General features: G+C 52.3%; 3 protein-coding genes across 3 annotated transcripts; all 3 read right to left on the bottom strand.

Moving 5' to 3' along the window:
• Positions 1-5,966: 5,966 nt before the first annotated feature.
• Positions 5,967-8,035, bottom strand: LOC127525864 (uncharacterized). The gene has a single exon (XM_051918883.1). It carries the CDS (start codon positions 7,971-7,973, stop codon positions 5,967-5,969), a length of 2,007 nt encoding a protein of 668 aa, XP_051774843.1. The 5' UTR covers positions 7,974-8,035.
• A 1,244-nt stretch (positions 8,036-9,279) lies between these two features.
• LOC114664668 (uncharacterized) lies at positions 9,280-11,756 on the bottom strand. The gene has a single exon (XM_028818863.2). The coding sequence runs from the start codon at positions 11,682-11,684 to the stop codon at positions 9,657-9,659; it is 2,028 nt and encodes a 675-aa protein (XP_028674696.2). The 5' UTR covers positions 11,685-11,756; the 3' UTR covers positions 9,280-9,656.
• A 6,310-nt stretch (positions 11,757-18,066) lies between these two features.
• On the bottom strand, positions 18,067-19,542 carry LOC127530140 (uncharacterized). Its single transcript, XM_051936220.1, has one exon. It carries the CDS (start codon positions 19,435-19,437, stop codon positions 18,067-18,069), a length of 1,371 nt encoding a protein of 456 aa, XP_051792180.1. The 5' UTR covers positions 19,438-19,542.
• Between the last annotated feature and the right edge of the window lie 884 nt (positions 19,543-20,426).

Below are 20,426 nucleotides of genomic sequence, written 5' to 3'. Positions count from 1 at the left end.
ACACAGGGCGCAAGGCAGGAACAAACCCCGGGCAGGGCGCCAGCCCACCGCAGGACACACACACAAAGCACACGCTGGGACAATTTAGAATCGCACATACCCTGCATGTCTTTGGGTCGAAACCGGAGCACCCGGAGGAAACCCACGCAAACTCCACGCAGGGAGGACCCTGCGCTGCCACTGCGCCACTGTGCCGCCCTCACTAAAACACCCTTCTGAAAAAAACCCAAAAAACTGTAAGGTTTAATTGACACTCGAAGTCCAAATGAATGGCTAACCGGCGACGTGGGTTCAGTTCCTGATCAGTGAGGGACTCGTGCTGTTAGGTCAACAGGTGGCCCGGAGGGATTTAACTCAACTAATGTATAGCGCCACGTCCACTGTCATCCGAGTTGTCGTCAATGTCCACCACGGGGCCTCTGCGTCAGGTGCGACGTCCTGTCCGCCAAGTCTATTTAGGCATATAGCGTCTTGAAATGGGCGCATCAGGCCCGTCGGGTCCCAGAGGTTGTGACTGCAGCCCCGCAGCGTGGCGCTCTGTCGGAGAATCTCGTCTTCAGGAAAGGCCAGATGGCCCCCAGGCGGCCAAAGCGATGAACTACCGGGTGGTTCTACTGAGCGAGTCGCTTTCAGCTGGCACTGCCCACATCGTGTGCCACCTCCGCAGGCCGTCTAGACAGACGACGGTGGGCACCTCAGCCAGGCGGACTACGAGGTTTTGACGTCTGGAGAAGCCGAGGAGCACGTGACGGTGGAGCGGTGGTCCGGTGTGGAGTCTGCGTGGAATTTCTGTTTCTTTCATGTCGGCTTAGCGGGTTTTCCTGCTGCTCTGAACTGGTGGGTGTGAGTGGAGGACAAAATGAACTAAATAACTCAATAATAACTCAATAAATAACTCAAACAATCAATAAACGAAGAGTGAAATTCAATAATAATAGTAGATTTTATTGTTATACCGCCTTTTTCATACTCAGATGTAACAACAATAAAAACAGTGCAATGTGAACATTTTAAAAGTGTCACGAATTACAGAATATTCTTTATTATTTCTGTGACACCACAGCCCTGAAACTGTCACACGTCAAAGCTAAAAGGGCGGGCTCTAGCGAGTGCTGTGCTTTGATTGGTGACTCGCCTGCCGCAGCGCCGCACGTTCACGCCCCTCACACGTCACGCCTTCGCACCTTTTCTGTTTGTCCGCTCAATGGTGGCCACCAACGCAGGGCCACAGAGACGCGAAGTCTGTCCTGACAACACAGAGGGTAAGGCAGGGAAATCCTCGGGCAGAATGGCACTACAGACAGGGTCGGGTATGCCAGCATTCACTCGCTCACTCACACCAACCTGATTTGAAGGGCAAAGTCCACTCAAAATGGGACACAGGGAGAACAAGCAGGCTTGGCACACAAGTAGCAATGGCACTGTCAGTTGTGTCTGGTGATGTGTGCCCATCCTGACAGTGAGGAAAAAGACAAAAAAAATGAGCCAATGTGCCATTACCAGGCTCCTTGGCACAGGTGCAGGGCCTCACACAAAAACAGAGCGGCATCAATTTTCTACTGATTGGGAATGGGGACAGTCAGGGACAAAAAGACACGTGACATATGAGGTGCCAAGACTGGACTAGGTAGACATTAAATGTGCACCAGTCATCAGATAGAGAATATGATAAAATGGGCGTGAAGGCGCTATATACACCACAGCGAGACTGAGATGGACAGATCTGAAAGGCACTACAGTATATGATAGATAGATAGATAGATAGATAGATAGATAGATAGATAGATAGATAGATGAAAGGCACTATATGATAGATAGATAGATAGATAGATAGATAGATAGATAGATAGATAGATAGATAGATAGATAGATAGATAGATGAAAGGCACTATATGATAGATAGATAGATAGATAGATAGATAGATAGATAGATAGATAGATACAGTGGTGTGAAAAACTATTTGCCCCCTTCCTGATTTCTTATTCTTTTGCATGTTTGTCACGCAAAATGTTTCTGATCATCAAACACATTTAACCATTAGTCAAATATAACACAAGTAAACACAAAATGCAGTTTTTAAATGATGGTTTTTATTATTTAGGGAGAAAAAAAATCCAAACCTACATGGCCCTGTGTGAAAAAGTAATTGCCCCCTTGTTAAAAAATAACCTAATTGTGGTGTATCACACCCGAGTTCAATTTCCGTAGCCACCCCCAGGCCTGATTACTGCCACACCTGTTTCAATCAAGAAATCACTTAAATAGGAGCTGCCTGACACAGAGAAGTAGACCAAAAGCACCTCAAAAGCTAGACATCATGCCAAGATCCAAAGAAATTCAGGAACAAATGAGAACAGAAGTAATTGAGATCTATCAGTCTGGTAAAGGTTATAAAGCCATTTCTAAAGCTTTGGGACTCCAGCGAACCACAGTGAGAGCCATTATCCACAAATGGCAAAAACATGGAACAGTGGTGAACCTTCCCAGGAGTGGCCGGCCGACCAAAATTACCCCAAGAGCGCAGAGACGACTCATCCGAGAGGTCACAAAAGACCCCAGGACAACGTCTAAAGAACTGCAGGCCTCACTTGCCTCAATTAAGGTCAGTGTTCACGACTCCACCATAAGAAAGAGACTGGGCAAAAACGGCCTGCATGGCAGATGTCCAAGACGCAAACCACTGTTAAGCAAAAAGAACATTAGGGCTTGTCTCAATTTTGCTAAGAAACATCTCAATGATTGCCAAGACTTTTGGGAAAATACCTTGTGGACTGATGAGACAAAAGTTGAACTTTTTGGAAGGCAAATGTCCCGTTACATCTGGCGTAAAAGGAACACAGCATTTCAGAAAAAGAACATCATACCAACAGTAAAATATGCTGGTGGTAGTGTGATGGTCTGGGGTTGTTTTGCTGCTTCAGGACCTGGAAGGCTTGCTGTGATAGATGGAACCATGAATTCTACTGTCTACCAAAAAATCCTGAAGGAGAATGTCCGGCCATCTGTTCGTCAGCTCAAGCTGAAGCGATCTTGGGTGCTGCAACAGGACAATGACCCAAAACACACCAGCAAATCCACCTCTGAATGGCTGAAGAAAAACAAAATGAAGACTTTGGAGTGGCCTAGTCAAAGTCCTGACCTGAATCCAATTGAGATGCTATGGCATGACCTTAAAAAGGCGGTTCATGCTAGAAAACCCTCAAATAAAGCTGAATTACAACAATTTTGCAAAGATGAGTGGGCCAAAATTCCTCCAGAGCGCTGTAAAAGACTCATTGCAAGTTATCGCAAACGCTTGATTGCAGTTATTGCTGCTAAGGGTGGCCCAACCAGTTATTAGGTTCAGGGGGCAATTACTTTTTCACAGAGGGCCATGTAGGTTTGGATTTTTTTTTCTCCCTAAATAATAAAAACCACCATTTACAAACTGCATTTTGTGTTTACTTGTGTTATATTTGACTAATGGTTAAATGTGTTTGATGATCAGAAACATTTTGTGTGACAAACATGCAAAAGAATAAGAAATCAGGAAGGGGGCAAATAGTTTTTCACACCACTGTAGATAGATAGATGAAAGGCACTATATGATAGATAGATAGATAGATAGATAGATAGATAGATAGATAGATAGATAGATAGATAGATAGATGAAAGGCACTATATGATAGATAGATAGATAGATAGATAGATAGATAGATAGATAGATAGATAGATAGATAGATAGATAGATAGATAGATAGATAGATGAAAGGCACTATATGATAGATAGATAGATAGATAGATGAAAGGCACTATATGATAGATAGATAGATAGATAGATAGATAGATAGATAGATAGATAGATAGATAGATAGATAGATGAAAGGCACTATATGATAGATAGATAGATAGATAGATAGATAGATAGATACATAGATAGATAGATACATAGATAGATAGATAGATGAAAGGCACTATATGATAGATAGATAGATAGATAGATGAGGGACTGGAGCCTAACCCAGCAAACACAAGCCCTGGAGAGGCACGGGTCCATCGCAGGGAGAACACACAACAGATACAGGGATCAATCGATAGGCATGAAAGGCGCTATATACTGAATAGTTGGGGTACCCTTTTAAATAGAAGATTCCGGCAGATTCCTGCTGCAGCGCAGTGACAATCATGTCAGCTGGACTGGTGATTTCGAGGGTCTCTTTGTGTCTCTCTGTGTTTGCCCTTTGATGCCCTGGCACCTCTCCTGGAATTTTGCTGGCCTTGTGCCCGATGCCTGCTTCGGAGGCTCCAGCTGCCCTGGATGTGTGGGTTTAAGAGCTGGATGGATGCCAGCACAAGTACAAGGAACTGGAGCCACCTCAGGTCATCTTAGGTCCCTGTCCTTCCCTTCTTATTTTACGCGTCTCCTTTTGCCCGTCTGAAGAAATTGAACAGAAATCCAAAATCAAAGAGCCGCCTCTAAAGAAGAGAAATGCTGAGCTTCCATTTCCCTACAAACCTCTTAGTTGGAGATTCTGTTGGCACAAGGCAGGGTACAGCAAATGCCAAGAAGGGCACACATATAGTAATGGCAGCCATGCTTCTCCTGCGCTCATCTTCTCCAAATTGGGGGCTTCTTCGGTTCATGCTAGGGAGGCGACTACCAGGAATATGAAGCCCACCGACTCGTGACCAGGAGCGTCCTCCTCTTCTTGATCTGTCCTGGAGTCAGCGATGAGCCCACAAGTCAATGGCATCCAAGCCAAGCCTGGTGACAAAGCATGGGGTCTCCTCCCTGGACAGAAGCTCTTTGAAACAACCCACCCATGTCATAGTGGCACCACCACATGGCAGCCCTGCCTGGCACACTGGCATGAAGTTCAAAGTGCCCGGTGACCCTGAGAATTTGAATGATGAAAAGTAAAGGCACGGACATACGGCAGGTGTTGCTGCCATGCGGTGCCCACTGCACTTTTAAAGGAATGCTCCTCAAGAGGCCCTTTACTGGGTTGGGTGGTCCCTGGCGTGTTTATTCTGGGGTCTCTGCATATGGAGTTGGGTCTTTGGCCTCAGCGACTGTGTGCCACCTTGAAATCAGAAAGCTGCTGGGACCCCCAAAAATCTGTCCATGGAGCTAATTACAGGTCTAAAGTTCTAGAAGTTTCCTGTGGACGGGGGGGCTTAGCTTCCCTATGCCATCACTCCGATGGACCACCCTGACACTTCAAGTTCTCCATCAGCTCTGCTGCTCCTCCATGTCGGCGCATCTACTTGTTAGAAGTGAAGCCAAAATGGCAGAAGCTGGAGAGCCACGGGGAACATCGAGTGCCACAAACCCGGGGGGGGGGGCATTAAGCCCCCCCAGATATCCTGTCAGACCACCCTACCCACACTGGTAGGTATTCTGTTACTTATTGAATTTTTTAGGACTTCATCATTCCAATGTCCACCTAGCACTTTGGACCACCCCCAGATGGGGGTAGACAAGCCCATGAAGTCCCAGCCTGTGGTCACTCGTCAGACCCCTCAGCTGTGACATCTTAACTGACTTCTCTTTCTCGCCATCGTCCTCATCACAGGACACACAGCAGCCTTCATCTTATTTAGCGCCTCTTCCCGGACATAAGACCCCCATTTTCTTCACACAAGGAGGTCTTCTCCACTCACATTTTATTTTATATAGCGCCTTTCACAACAATCTCTATACAAGGCAATCACAAATATAATACAAGACGGGGCCATCGGGGGGGGGGGCACCTGCTCCTCGGCTCTTGAGCCCCCAGCTGACTAAACACACAAACCTGATGGACTGAATGGTTTCCCTCAATTCTTCCGTCCTAAAAGCACAAGCCGATGCGCCGTCCATTTCCAAGTCAGTCGGACATCCCTTGGAGGGAATGCTGAAAATTCCCGAATGGATAAAAACAAAAGCCCATCGGCTGTCAATCAAGCAGAGCAGCTGAGGACCCCAACACCACCGCGGGCCCCCCTAACCGAGGGCATTCAGTGCGAGGTCACACGCCAAGTCCACCCGCTCCAGCAGGCCGTCCAGTTTGATGTGCAGGCCTTTCTTCTTGTCCAGGTGTCTGTCCACGTCCTCGTGGGCTCGGACCACCCGCGGACCCCGAGGTGGCAGCTCCTCCTGCTCTTCCGCCCACTCGTCCCGCACCCCCGGCTCCATCTCCAGCTCCACCTCCACCTCCACCTCCACCACGTCCACTTCAGGCTCCACCTCAGACACGGGTTTATCCTCCGGCTCCTCGGTGCAGACCGACTCGTCATCTTCGGGCTCCTGCGCCGTCCCACCTTCCCCGAGCCGGGACACCAGCCTGACCCACTGCTCGAACACAGCCTTCTCGTTCCCGGCCGCCGCCAGCAGCCGCAGGTGGTGCGTGTGCCCGGTGCGGAGCTCCACTTTGAGCTGCTGGCGCTCCTCGCTGTGCACGGCCAGCCTGACCTCGCTCAGGGGCAGTCGCCTGGTCAGCTCCATGTTCCAGTGCTTGCACCTCTTCCTACCCGGGCACGTCGCGTGGCCGATCTTCTTCTTCTTCATGGTCAGAGTGGTCAGGTGCCTATCGTAAGGGATGCCCACGAGGATGAGGTCGGGCACCCGCACGAAGGGGTTGCTAGAGGTGACGAGGACGGTGAGTTGCGGAACCCCAGCTCGGGTGGTCAGCGCGTTGCCGTCCTCGCAGACCTCGGCGAAGTCGCTCTCTAGGAGGGCGTTGTCGCAGAGCGAGTGCAGGGGGTCCTCCAGGTCCAAACTCAGCAGCCTCTCGGCCAGGCTCTGCCCGCAGGGTCTCGCCTTCTCCTCCTCGGGGCTCATCTCCCGGAGTTTGACGGCCAGCTTCACCCACAGGTCGAACGCGTCCTTGGCCGCGCCCGGGGCCACCAGAAGCCGCAAGTAGTAGACGGGGCCGGCGCGGAGCTCCAGGCGGAGGAGTCGGAGCGCCTCGCTGTGGACCGTCAGCTTGACGTCTCGGAGGGACAGGCAGCGGGTGATCTCGGTGAAGTGGTGCCAGCCCCCCTTACCGGTGGAGCACTTGGACTGCAGGTGCCGCAGTCCACGATGCAGATGCCCGTCCTCTTTCGCCCCCAAGACCCTGGGCACGGGTCTGCCCACGAGCAGCTTATCGGGCATGCGCAGGAACGGATTGGTGGAAGCCACCAGAAGGGTGACCACCGAGAGGCCGGCCTGAGAGTGGAAGTGGCCGCTTCGGGTGACCTCCACGAAGTTGTTCTCGAGGATGACGTTCCCGCAGAAGGCGTGCAGGGTCTTCTGATCGTCCTCGCTGCACCGGACGGCCAGGCGGCCGATCTCTCCCAGGGTTTCGTCGGCCACCTTCGGCATCTCCAGCTTCTTGATGAACGAGATCCACAGGTCAAAGACGAGCTTCTCGAGGCCGGTGGGCGCCAGCAGCTGCAGGTAGTACACGCGCCCGGTGACGAGCTCCACCCGCAGCTGCTGCTGCTCCTCCTTCAGGACGGACAGACTGACCGCCTCCAGCGGGATGAGCCTCCGCAGCTCCATGCGCGCCGTCCGGCGGTCTCTGTTCTTGCGCCGCCATTCATCCTCCTCCTCCTCCTCCTCCTCCTCTTCCTCGTCGTCATACTCGTCTTTTTCCACGGCAGCCCTGGCGATGAGCATGGCGTTCAGCAGAGGAAACGCCGGCTCTGAGGAAGCGATGCCCACCGTGACCACCTGCAGCCTCCCGAGAATGCTGGACAGCTGGCCGGTTTCGGTGATCTCTAAGAAGTCGCTCTCGAAAATAAAGTCACAGAACGGGCGGAGCCGCTGCTCCCTGAGGAACCTCCTGAACTTGCCGTCAGTGGTCAGCTTCAGAGCGGTGATCTTGGACATCTTCAACACACCGCGGACTTTGGAGATCAGGACACGCTGAAGACAAGGCCTGCTCATGTCCGCTCCGTTACCTGCACTGGGCTCAAGTGACCCTCCATCCGGGCTGCCGGGGCTGATAACGGCTACAGTAGCCATGGCAACGCAGCTGTGCTCTCGCGTTGACTCGACCCGCACAACAGGGGGCGCCACCGCTGGGCCGCTGCGTTCTTAGCAACACTGGTGGGCGTCGTGGGAAACCCGGCGGAGAAGATCGTCGTCGCCCGGGGGCCCAGTGCCGGACTTAGGGGGGGTTATATCGAAAAGCGCTATATAAATGTAATTAATTATTATTATATCATCAAGGACAATCAGTAACGGACGACGACCACCCCAATCGAAATTATAACGGACTACAGGTGGGGGCGCTACGTGGTCTCATAGAGGCCCGCATGTCAAAAAGTGTGGAGTTTGGACAGCTGGGGGTCTCTTTATAAAGGCGCTAGATAGATAGATAGATAGATAGATAGATAGATAGATAGATAGATAAGGCCCTACCTAAAACAGACAGAAAGATGGAGAGACATGAAAGGCGCTATATGACAGAAGGATTGATATCAAAGCAGTAACTGATATGAAACGTGACGTACCAGATACTTAGATACAAGTAGATGAAAGGCACCTTATAATAGACATGAAAGTCACTATATGAAAAGATAGATATGAAAAGCGCTGTAATAAAATATAATTGATATGAAAGGTGACATATCAGATTATTAGATACAATTAGATGGAAGGCACTATATAATAAATACAGAGATAGATACTGTATGAAAGGGACTGTACAGATGTGAAAGACGCTATATACAAGGATAGCTACATAGATACAAAAAGCACTAAACGAGAGATGAAAGGTGACGTATCAGATTTGTAGATACAAGTAGATGGAAGGCGCTATATGATAAACAGACAAGTCACCTTATAATAGGTAAGCCACTCTGTACAGTAAAATTGATAAGAAAGGCAGAATCGATCTACTTATTTTATAGCGTGCTCTATCTGTTATATAGTGCCTTGCATGTCTGTTTGTCTATCATATAATGCTGCATTAGCGCCTTTCACATCTCCACTTAGCACCTTTACTAAATCTGTTATAACGTCTTTCCATCTTTTCATATCTTTCTAACTTTTATATAGCGCCTTTCATATCCATATATTTTCAGTCATTAGCACTTTTAATATGCCCCTTATATATCGTCTTTCACCTTTCCCAGGTTTCGGCATATTATACAGTATAGCACCATTCCTACCTGTCTATTATATAACGCCGAGCCTATGAACCTTTTAAATCTTTACATGTCTCCACTAAATGCGTATCTAGCTATTATATAGTGCCTTTCATCTGTTTGTCCTGTTGCCCACCCACCTCATGCCCCTCAGTCACCTCCTGTCCACATCGCCCTGTTCACTTAGTCACCTTCAGCACGTCACGACACACTGAGGTTCAGACCTTCTCTTATGTACCCCCAACTTTGTATAGCGCCTTTCGTAACAATTAAGAGTTTTCCAAATCCCCCGCTTACTTGTTTATAAATAAACACAATGACAGTTTTTTTTTTTTTGGTTTGTCTTCTTTATTTGTCACAGGTGCCAGCACTTCTACCACTGTGTTGTCCCCACCATCCTCCATCCCCTTCCAGCCCCCCAGGCCATCATAAATTTTGGGGTTTGACCGTTCATAAAACACGAGGAGGTCCCTCTGTATAAAGCGTCTTTTTGGTGGGCGGGGCTCCGTCTGCGGTTTGCACCCCATTTCTGTCTGCTGCCCTGAGCCACTCAGCTTCAGTGTCCTGCGTGGAGTCGCCAGGTCCCATCGCCCGTTTGCTTCCTATTGTGACTCAGCTTCTTGACCACTTGGACCCAGTGGTGGAACAGGCCGGTCTCGAGCTCGGGGGCCGCCAGGAGGCGCAGGTGGTACACGGGCCCGTTTCTGAGCTCCACTCGCAGCAGCCGCCGCTCCACACTGCGCACGCTCAGCTGCACTTCGCTCAGGGGCAGGCATCGGGTGAGCCTGGCGGTCTCATGGGGGGCTTCCTTGGGGTGTCGGTCACCTTCTTGTCCATCCTTAGGCACTCCAACCAGCATGAGGTCGGGCATCCTGCGCAGTGGGCTGCTGCTGGTGATGAGGACCCTGACCTGCGGGACCCCCGCATCTAAGTGGCGTGCGCAGCCGTCTTCGGTCACCTCGGCGAAGTTGCTCTCAATGAGGGCGTTCTGGCAGAAGGCGTGGAGGGTGTCCATCTCGACGGCGTAGCCCGGTGGTCTCTCCATTAAACTCCCCTCCACTTCTCGTTGTTCCTTTTCCACGCGCGTGTTTCCCCCCTCGAGATTCTTCACGAGTTGGACCCACTGCTCGAAGATGACCTTCTCCAGTTTAGCGGGGGCCAGCAGCTTCATGTAGTGGACCTGCTGTGGGGTCAGCTCGATTCTCAGCAGCTGCTGCCCCTCGCTGTGGACAGTCAGTGTGACGTCACTGAGGCTCAGGTGCTTGGTCAGCTGTAAGTGGCACCTGCACCCATGCTCTTCAGGTGGGCCTGACTGGCCGCTGTCGCCCCGGGCAATGCCCACAAGCATCAAGTCCGGCAGTGGTAGGAAGGGATTGGTGGACGAGATGAGGATGGTCAATGGCGACGCTCCTGCCGCCCCCGGGCTGAGCTCCTGGCCGTCCTCGGACACTTCTCTGAAGTCGCTCTCGAAGACGACATTGTCGCAGAATGCGTGGAGGGTCTCATTGTCCAGTTCGTGCTCCGGTGGACTCTCTGCTAAGGTGACGACCCCTTCTTCCATTTCCCCTTCCTCGCTGGTGGTCATCTCTTTCAGTCTGTTGACCAGCTGAACCCACTGCTTGAAAACAGCCTCGTCCCGGCCGGGGGGAGCCAGCAGCTTCAGGTAGTGGACCAGGCCGGTGTAGAGCTCCACCTTCAGCAGCTGCATCTCCTCAGAGTGGACGCTGAGCTTCAGGTCCTTTAGGGGAAGGCACCTGGTCAGCTCCGTGCCCTGCAGGCTGGCACACCTCGGCTCTGGCCACCCCCCCGTCTCTCCCTTCGTTTCGTGCAGAGGTCTTCCCAGGAACATTAAATCGGGCAGCGTCTCTGAGGACACAATGGTCACGCTGACCACTGCCAGCCCGGCGTAGATGCTGCTCGTCTGGCCGTCCTCGTTGACCTCCGCGAATTTGCTCTCCAGGATGACGTTGTCCTGGGCTGGCCCCGTGTCCTCTAGGGGGCGCGCCGCCCTCTTTTGCCCCTCGGGGGTCCCGTCACAGAGCCGCCTCAGCAGCTCCACCCACATGCTGAACACCAGCCTCTCCAGCCCCTCGGGCGCCAGCAGCTGCAGGTGGTACACCGGCCCGTTCAAGACCTCCACCCGCAGCTGCTGCCACTCGGCGCTCACCACGTACAGCTTGACCGACTCCAGGGCCAGCAGCTTATTGAGCCGCATGCCGGCCGGAGGGCTCTGCCGCCATGCCGCCGGACCGTCCGCAGGGTGGCGCTGCAGCAGCTCTTTCACCTTGTAGCTCCCGAGCAGCAGGGTGTCCGGCAGAGGCGAACTCGGGTCCGAAGAGGTGATGCCCACCGTGATCACCGTGCGCCGGTCCAAAAGCCTGGACACCTGGCTGCTCTCGGCGAACTCCACGAAGCTGCTCTCAAAGATGAACTGGTCGCAGATCGGGCAGAGACGCTGCCGCCGGAGGAACTTCCTGAGCAGCCCGTTGCAGGTAAGTTTGAAGGCGGCCGCCGTGAGACCGAGCCGCGTGTTACTGACCGTTAGAACCGGGCACTCAGAGGGTATCTGGTCCATTAAGCACATGCGATTGGGGGCAAGTGTGGAGGAGGACAGAGAGGGCGGGGTTATAAGGCTGCACGGGACAACGGGGGCTCGCGAGAACCGCGTGTGCGGGTGGATGATATTGGAGTCGGGTGAGGCTTTGAGATGTGGCCGCTTGTAGACACGCGGGGGCGCTAGTGACGAGATTCTAATTTAATGGCTGCCACTGGTAAGTAAGCCGCTGCACTTTAGCGCTTCCAGCCCTGAGCCAGTTCACCTTTCAGCTGTAAAGGGTGTGAACGCAGACGCACGCGCGCGCGAGCACGCGAACAAACACATGCACGCGCGCACACAAGCACTGGGCATCGCCAGTCTGACGCGCGCGTCTTCCAAACCAGTTCCCCGAGTTCCCGCGCGCGCCCGATTGTTACGTCATTCTGCATTTGTAATCAGACGGAGCGCAATTGGCCAAAAAATGACATAAAGAAGACAAACAAAGTCAAACAGCACAACGCTTTCTATCAGTTTAATATCGTTAACGGCTCTTGGGTGTCTCTGTGATTTAAAAGCGTTAAATGTGTTCCTATAAATAACAAGTAGTTTATAGGAGGGGCACAGCCGGTCCTCAGGTGGGATAGGTCTTCTTCAATTTTTAATGCTGGACTTTTCTTAACGAGCTTATCATTTTGTTCATTTTCAGTACAGGGTGGTCCAGATCTAATTGTGCGACTGTTCGACTGACAACCGTCTCCCCGCCATTCTGGAATGCAGGGCAGGTGCTGCCATCTATCGGCAACAAGAAGAAATTTAAGTGATATCTCTGTGCAGGGCAGGTGCTGTGAATTCTCTAAGTAATAAACTTAATAAGTTACAGCGGAATGAGAAGTGAATAATTAGATCTGGAGCACCCTACATATTTTATGTATTTCCCTGGCCTAAGGGCTTCATGTACTCAGTCAGTCTGGATAGAAAATGGACATATTGAAACGAGAGGCGACTCCGGGGGCTCTGGGGGGGGGGGGTCCTCCTTAACAGCAATATTTAACAGTTTAGTGCAATTGTTTCCAGACTTGTGTCCCCGTTCCTTCACGCGTGCACCACAGCAGTGGACGGCACATTAGTCCAGTTCCAACCTGGTAAAAAGATGTCATTGTGGAAGGAATGTGAGTGGCACCAGGACAACTGCAGATGTTCTGGGCCATTTGGGGTCTAACGTCACCATGCGTGTGTGGCGATAGCCGGTGAGGGACTGCAGCAGCACTCATCTGCCATCGGCCGTGTCACTGCATGGAAGGCGCCCAGCAGAAAGAGAACAAGAGAGGCGACATTTAACAATCTTTGTTACAGGATGGGACAATGCGGCCCGTCATCATTCCTGGCAGGTCACAGAATGGCTGCAGCCCACCGCAGAATGATGCTGTTATTCCCACCACCCACCGTGCCCTCCTGTCCTCAATCCCATTGAAGAATTGTTTTTTCCTGCATGGAGATGGGAGGGACAGTCGTGGCCAAACATTCTGAGAAGGACCCGAGTGTTGGTGTTCACAACAATGTCTGCTGCTTTGGTGTCTTTAGATCTTTGTGTCAGATGTTCCTCTCGTCCACTGAAGTAGAATGACAAGCAGATCAGAAGATTCAAAGGCTTTGATTGACGATGACATGAAGTTTCTGTGGGGTCCATGGCCAGGAACTCCCCAAACTTTTAATCCCATTGAGAATTTGTGTTCAATTCTCAAGAGGCGGGTGGGCAAACAAAAAGCCACCAATTCTGATTCTGTAAGAACAGGCAGCTGCCATCACTCAGGATTGGGCCCAGAAGTTGATTGCCAGCCTGCCAGGGTGAATTGCAGGGGTCTTGATAAAGAAAGAAGGGCCAACACTGCAGATATGGACTCTGTGCCACAGAAACTTCATGTCATTGTCAGCCAATCTTCTGATCTGCTTGTCATTCTACTTCAGTGGACCAGAGAAACATCTGAACACAAAGAACTAAAGACACCAAAGCAGCAGACTCTGTGAACACCAACACTCGGGTCATTCTCAGAACTTTTGGCCAGGGCTCTATAAGACCACCACCTTCATGGCCAGATTGTCCCATTGGCAGCTGAGTGTGGGGACATAACAGTGGAGGAGACCCAGGGCTGGCTAGGACCCTCTAAGAGATTTGGCCCTCCGTTGTGAGGACAGGTGGCTCAGTCACCTTCAGGGCTGCAGTAGACGTCTGGACCTGGAGAGGTCCGCGTGGTGTGACCTGCCCCAGGAGTTCTCATCCTACTTTTTTCTTTCATTTTGCAATGCACCACCACACTCTGGACAAAGAGAGGACACGGAAACACGTAATTCGAGGTGAGTCCAGCTGCAGACCCCCACGGCGCTGCGCTTCAGGAGCTCTGCTGGACAGCCAATTGGATGGCAGCTTTTTGTCACATGGTCAGATAACTCCTCCCCCAGCCCTAAACTTAACCATGGTGCCACCAGGCGTATCAACATGGGCGACAAGCCCCTCAGTGGAGTGGATGGAGCTCTGGGGGTCCATAATTCCGCATTATTAGCTGACTGACTGACATGGTGGTCTTATGGTGGGGGGGCCATGCAGTAGGTATGGAATCACCTTTGGGTGACGTGTTTTGGTGGCTGAAGGTTCCCAGGGGTGCTCAGGTGTGTTTTGCCGTGTGAGGAGTTATCATCAAGTGGACCCCCCAGTGGGACATGTCTGGAAAAAACTGCAAACTCTGAAGATCAACAAGGGAGTGTTTAATAAATACGAGTCCTTTATCTGAATTTGGTAAAACACACGTTATACACACTTAAGAGCTCAGAAAAGAGAAAAGCAACAGAGCGCAGAATGGCGGGCACTTAAAACCCAATGTAAATGGGGGGTACGGTGCCAGCGGTCAGCTCCTCTCTGAAGCCCCCCACCCTCGCCATACTGAGGGGGCAGTCGCCCCTCTGATGTTTCCTCCACAATCAATCAGCTTGACATTCGGGAGTGGGCTGCATGTTGTGACACCAGTGTGCCCACCAGCCTCGTCCAGGTAAGCCTGTTCATTGTTGGTGGAGATGAGGACCACCACAGCTGTGTCTTCAGCAAACTCAACCGTGACGTGCCACCATGAAGCTGGTGCAGCAGAGGACTCGGCACACAGCCCCATGGAGCCCCCCGTGTTGAAGGTGAGGGTTGATGAGGAGTGCCCACCCAATTAAATCCACCTGGGATCTTCCCGTGAAGACGTTCGGACCCCGTGAAGTGTTCAGTCGTGGGGTCCAGAGCCTGGTGGGGTTTATGGTGTTAAATGCCAAACTACGGTGTGTAAATGGCATTCGCATGGAATTCCTCATCCTGTTGCCCAGGTGGGTCCGAAGGTTCGAGGTGATGGCATCCTCTGTGGATCTGCTGGAGCAGATGACGTGTGACCCGTGATGGCATCAGTAGTTAGGGCAGTGAAGAGCGTATGGGCGTCAGTGGGACGGGTCGAGAGTCGTGCGGACAGGCTGGACTTGCTTTCTTAGGCACAGGGACAATGGTGGACGATTCACTTTTACCATCAATGCTGGTGCGAGCTGAACTGGACCTGCCGCCATCCTGGTGTTCTGCCCTCCTGAAGGCTCCCCTCACCAAGTAAACGCTGCCTCATTGCCAAGTGCTTCTCCTGCTGCCCAAATGAAGCTTGTGTAGAAATCCTTAGCCTCGTCTCCCAGAGGTGTGTCGGTGCTCACTGTGGTCGTGGCAAACGCTTTAATAAACTGAGAGAGACTCCTGATGGGCCTGCGGGTGGTCACTAATGGGTACAGGGCCTACTGGTGTGGGCTGCTCTCGCTAAGGATGACCTATCTGGATCCTTCCAGGTTGAAGATGGGCTGAAAAATCAACCCATCAAGCTACTGGCCATTTCTTCAAGCAGTGGCACATGAGATGGACGTGACCTTTGTGCACGACATGTGACGCTCCATCAGTGGCACTGCTTGGCTGACTGAATAATGACCTGGCGTCCCCCCCCCCACCTTCGTCACCTGACTCAAATCCTGTGGAGAACTTGCAGACCTCCTTAAACAGCCCTGGTGAGGCAGTGAAGGTCCCAGCCGACCCTGTGGTTGGGGGGCTCGTGGCGGTTATTGAGAAGAAGGGCGGCTACACAGCTCACTGAGGGTTTTGGTTTCTGTCGTTTTATGTTTATTATTTGTTACACTTACCATAAAACTCGAGAATAAACGAGTGAGTGGGGAAAAAAATAAAGATTTGTAATCGGGTTACGTAAGAAGTCGTCACCCTCGTAATTCTGTGGTAATCGTCACCTCGGTTGTCCTTTGTTAAACATTCAGGTTTGATGTAAAAGGACATCTTGGATTGAGTTTTGGATCTGCCTAATAAGTGTGTACGCAGCAAATGCCATACGGTGGACTGGCAACCCGGGCACGACTGGGCTCAGCAAATGTGTGAAGTGTCACAACGTCACCAAGGAGGCCACCACAATGAGCCTGACGGACAGTGACAAAGTTCTTTAAGGGGGAGGAGGGGCTTTGCATAATGTGAGGGGGTCCTGGCCAGGTTATGCTCTGGCACAACCCCAGCATGCCCTCTCTTGGTGCCCTAGGGTATTAAGGTGCATGCGCCCCCCCTACAGGTCACAATGTTTTGAACAAACTGAACCCACAAAGGCTTGAAATTCAACATGTGAGCCACTAGGGGGCCACACGGCTCAGAGACACAAAACAGGGAGCCTGAAGGGGTCACCACACTGGCGGTCTGCTTTTGGGGGGTCGGCGTGATTTGGATTTGTTCTCTTGAAGCATCAATAGATTTCTTGATCGTGTTAGAATTTATTCATTTCCTTTTTTATGCGTTCATTGAGCCGAAGTTGAATGCTGTGAGAGCCGATTGCCTTTTAAAGCTAACGGCCCACCCTGATTGGTTCCCTCGTTTGTCGATGGCTGAATACCAGCAGAGGGGTTGAGATGTCGGACATCTTTATTTCTTTTACTGTTACCATTTGAATTTCATTCTCTCTTTTCCCGGCCATTGAAGCCCACCGCTAATTTGCTTTGCTTTATGTGCGCCTCCAGCTGCTAGGGGGCGCTCTCTCCTTGACCTCCTAGTGACCAGCGGCCGTTGAGGATCTTTGAATGAAACACGAGAAGCCGTCTCACTGCGTTCCTGCGAATGAATGAAATGAAGTTCAGTGCCTGCTGACTCACCGGAACGAGAAGACCCCCCAAGTGGAAAGACCACTGAATTCGTCTGCACGTCCGGTTAGGCAAGACGTCCAGCTTCTCTGGGGTCCCTTTGTATTCTTGACCACCACACACAAAAAAAAAAAAAACACATCTTGTGGCCTCTTATGATCAGAAGGACTTGACGTTGGGTATCGGCGGACCCCGGGGATATGAGGCTTCATTAAAATGGGCATCGCTCATTTCGGGGTTGCTGATCACATTTTGGGTATTTGGATTCTTCACCGGTGGTCCTCGTCCACTAAGAGCCAAAGTGACAAATTTCAAACATTTGAGAGAATTTCAAGGTCAGGGATTATGAATCCGAGGTTACTAAAAGCCCCCTGTGGACGCCCCCATTAGCGGGTGACAAATGGCACAGCGACTGTGACAATCGAGATTATTGAACCATTTAAACCGACGCACACGTCTGAACATTTCAAACATTCCTGCTTGTGAGGCCCTAAATCCTTCCATTCCTTCTGAACGCCCCGTTAGGTGGGCTTACGCCAACTGCGACTTTTCGCTCTTCACGGAGGGCAAGCGCAGAGCAGTTCTCAAAAACGCCCAAATCTTGCTTTTGTGTTCCAGTTCTATTTATTTATTTGGCTGAGCTTTAACATGGGGAGGCCTGGTTGCCCACCTAATGCCGCCTGTCCAGCTGAATACAAATAGAAGGGGGTGGGCTCTTGGGCGTCTTTATTTCTTGATTTGTTATTATTATTATTATTATTATTGTATTTTTCATTTCTATTATTTCTTATTCATCACAGACAATGCCACCCACCTCTAATGTGCCGTCTCGCTTTCTATGCAAAGCCTCCTGCTGCAGTCCTGAACTGTCCCTGTAGGGGGCGCACTCCTTGACTGCCACACGGCCGACTCTCAGTGACCCCCCCCATTCATTATGACGGAGGCAGGGCAGGGTCCTCGGCCCTCATCTTGGCCCCTTTAATCACAGGCTGTCTATATAGCGCCTTGTTCTAATAAAGCTGTCGGAGGTGCCGCCTGAGCTGAAAGAGACACTGACTGCAGGGGGCCAATAGGGGGCTCCACTTCTAGCTCTGCCACCCTGCATGTTCTGCTGGACCACCAGGGCAGGCGTCACAGACCTGCCACAAGGGGCCGGAAGTCACAAGGTGTGGAGAGCCGCCAACGTCCAGCTGCTCGGGTGGCCCACCTTGGTCCGGGAGGCCCCTCCCCGGGGTTCTCATTCTTACTTCTTCTTTTTGAAGACACTGAGGCGGGTCGTTTTCTTCTTCTTGTCCTGACTGGATGTCCCGCCACGTTCGCCGAATCCTTTTTTGCCTGCACCTTTTTTGGCATCTGGTGGGAGCTGGGGAAGTTCTCGCCTCGCCTGGACATTCGCCGGCTGTGACTGTGCAGCTTCTTCTTGTGACGCTGCAGCAGCCTCCTCCCTTTGCTCTTCCTCTTCCCTGCCGAGGAGCTCCATCTCTTTGCTCTCCCTTCGTATCACAGGAGGCACCGCCATCACCTCCTCCTCCTCTTCGCGCGGTTCTGCCGCCATCTCCTCCTCCTCCTCCTCCTCCTCCTTCTCTTTGTCTTCCTCCTCCTCTTCTTCCTCCTCCTCCTCCTCAGGAGGTGCCACCTCGTTGAGTTTGTTGACCACCTGGATCCACTGGCCAAAGAGGAGCTCCCGTCGGTGTGGGGCGGCCAGGAGCCGCAGGTAGTGCACCTGACCGGTGGAGAGCGCCACCTTGAGCTGCTGCCGCTCCTCACTGTAGACGCTCAGTTTCATTTCGCTGAAGGGCAGGCACCTGCTCAGCTCGGTGCCCATGTAGCGACTCCTGTCCTCCCACTGGTGGCACTGGCTCTCCGACTCTTCTCGATCTTGTCGCCCGTTTGTGGGCAGGCCCACCAGCATGAGGTCAGGCATGGATAAGAACGGATTGGTCGACACCACGAGCACACTGACCACTGGCAGGCTGGCACGGATGCTGGACGTTTGCCCGTCCTCATTGACCTCTGCGAATTTGCTCTCCAGGATCACGTTCTCGTGGGCATTCACCATGTCTTCTGGGGGGCTCACCACCTTCTTTTGCTCCAAGGGGTTTGCATCACTCAACCTGTTGAGCAGTGCCACCCACATGTTGAACACCAGCTTCTCCAGCCCCTCGGGCACCAGCAGCTGCAGGCGGTACTCCAGCTTGTTGGGAAGCTCCACTTTGAGCTGCTGCCACTCGGTGCTCAGGACGGACAGCTTGACAGCCTCCAGGGCCAGCAGGCTCTTGAGCCTCATGCCATCGGGCACCGTGGGACCAGCACCTTCCTGCCGCCCCCGACCCCCCTCATCCGCCTCGGTTATCCCCCCCCTTCCCACGGCCCAATTGCTCTCCTTGGTGTACGTGGCCACGAGCATGGCGTCTGGCAGCGGGAGGCTGGAATCGGAAGAAATGATCCCCACCGTGATGACTGTCGTCCCGCCCGTGCTTATCGACCTCTTCCCGGCCTCCGTCACCTCAATGAAGTCACTTTCGAAGACGAACTGGTCGCAGATCGGGCAGAGTTTCTGCTCTCTGAGGAATCTCCTGAGCCTCCCGTTGCAGGTCAGCGTCAGCGCGGCCATCGGTGAACTCGGCCAGCCTAGGCAGGTGAGCTCAGCTAACGGCCCTCACATGAGATTACGAGCAAGTGCCGCCGGAGCTGCCCGGGCTGCTCTAATAAGGACTCCCGCAGGACCGGCAGTCTCGCGAGAACCCACGGGAGGACAACACCGGCCACGTGGTAAGGATGAGCAGCCCGGCCGGGGATCGGCGTATAGCGCCGCGCAGGGCCTCGAGCCGGATTGGCCCTGACACTCGACATGTAAGCACATGACAAGGGACGCGGCCTTGTCGCAAGGCATTCGCTACTCGTCGAAAACGCCCGTGCGCAGCCGTTTATCGCGGCCCACTTAACGCAACTTGGACTTCAGTATGCGGTCTGGCACTTCACATTCGGCGCCTCTAAATCCGGAGCGAACGGACCCAGCAGAACGTCAGGCGGCTTCCTAAAACGGGACGATTAACAGCGGGTGCCGTCGGCACAGGCTTAACTGGAACGGGTCGCGTATTTATCCATCTTCTGAAGCCGCTTGACCGGGGCAGGGTCGCGGGGAAGGAAGCATCGGGCGCAGGGCAAGAACCAACCCGGGACAGGACACCAAGCCGCTGGTTTTATATTATTACGCACTCCGTGAGGAAAAGATTGAGAAGCCATCGGAAAAGTCCGCTAAGCTGAGCATGCAGACACCTTCTTAGAAACTGGACTTTATTTGTACCTGGGGGGAAGTTAACATTCCCCCCCCCCCCCCCCCCAATCAATATATATATTATACATACACACCGTTTTCTGATCCAACTTAACGGTTAGCCACACCGAGTGGCCAGCTCGTCTCAGGGAGGCATCATAAAGGCAAAATGGCTGAACGTGTAAATGGTTCGATTCTGTGGACCTGATGGCATGGAACAAGTACACTCACTTCACCTGGGCTGATGATTTTCGGGTCTTACCCTTTAACTCTGGCCCCCTCATGAGTGCACAGGGAAGTGTGGATACCCGTGTTTAAATAAAATG

The sequence above is a fragment of the Erpetoichthys calabaricus genome, chromosome 14 (genome assembly GCF_900747795.2).
Source record: "Erpetoichthys calabaricus chromosome 14, fErpCal1.3, whole genome shotgun sequence".
Taxonomy (NCBI): domain Eukaryota; kingdom Metazoa; phylum Chordata; class Cladistia; order Polypteriformes; family Polypteridae; genus Erpetoichthys; species Erpetoichthys calabaricus.
This window is presented reverse-complemented; position numbering and strand designations above follow the sequence as displayed.

Excerpts from the sequence above, each read along its gene's own strand:
- LOC127525864 (XM_051918883.1), bottom strand. The coding sequence starts at position 7,973 with ATGGCTACTGTAGCCGTTATCAGCCCCGGCAGCCCGGATGGAGGGTCA.
- LOC114664668 (XM_028818863.2), bottom strand. The coding sequence starts at position 11,684 with ATGTGCTTAATGGACCAGATACCCTCTGAGTGCCCGGTTCTAACGGTC.
- LOC127530140 (XM_051936220.1), bottom strand. The coding sequence starts at position 19,437 with ATGGCCGCGCTGACGCTGACCTGCAACGGGAGGCTCAGGAGATTCCTC.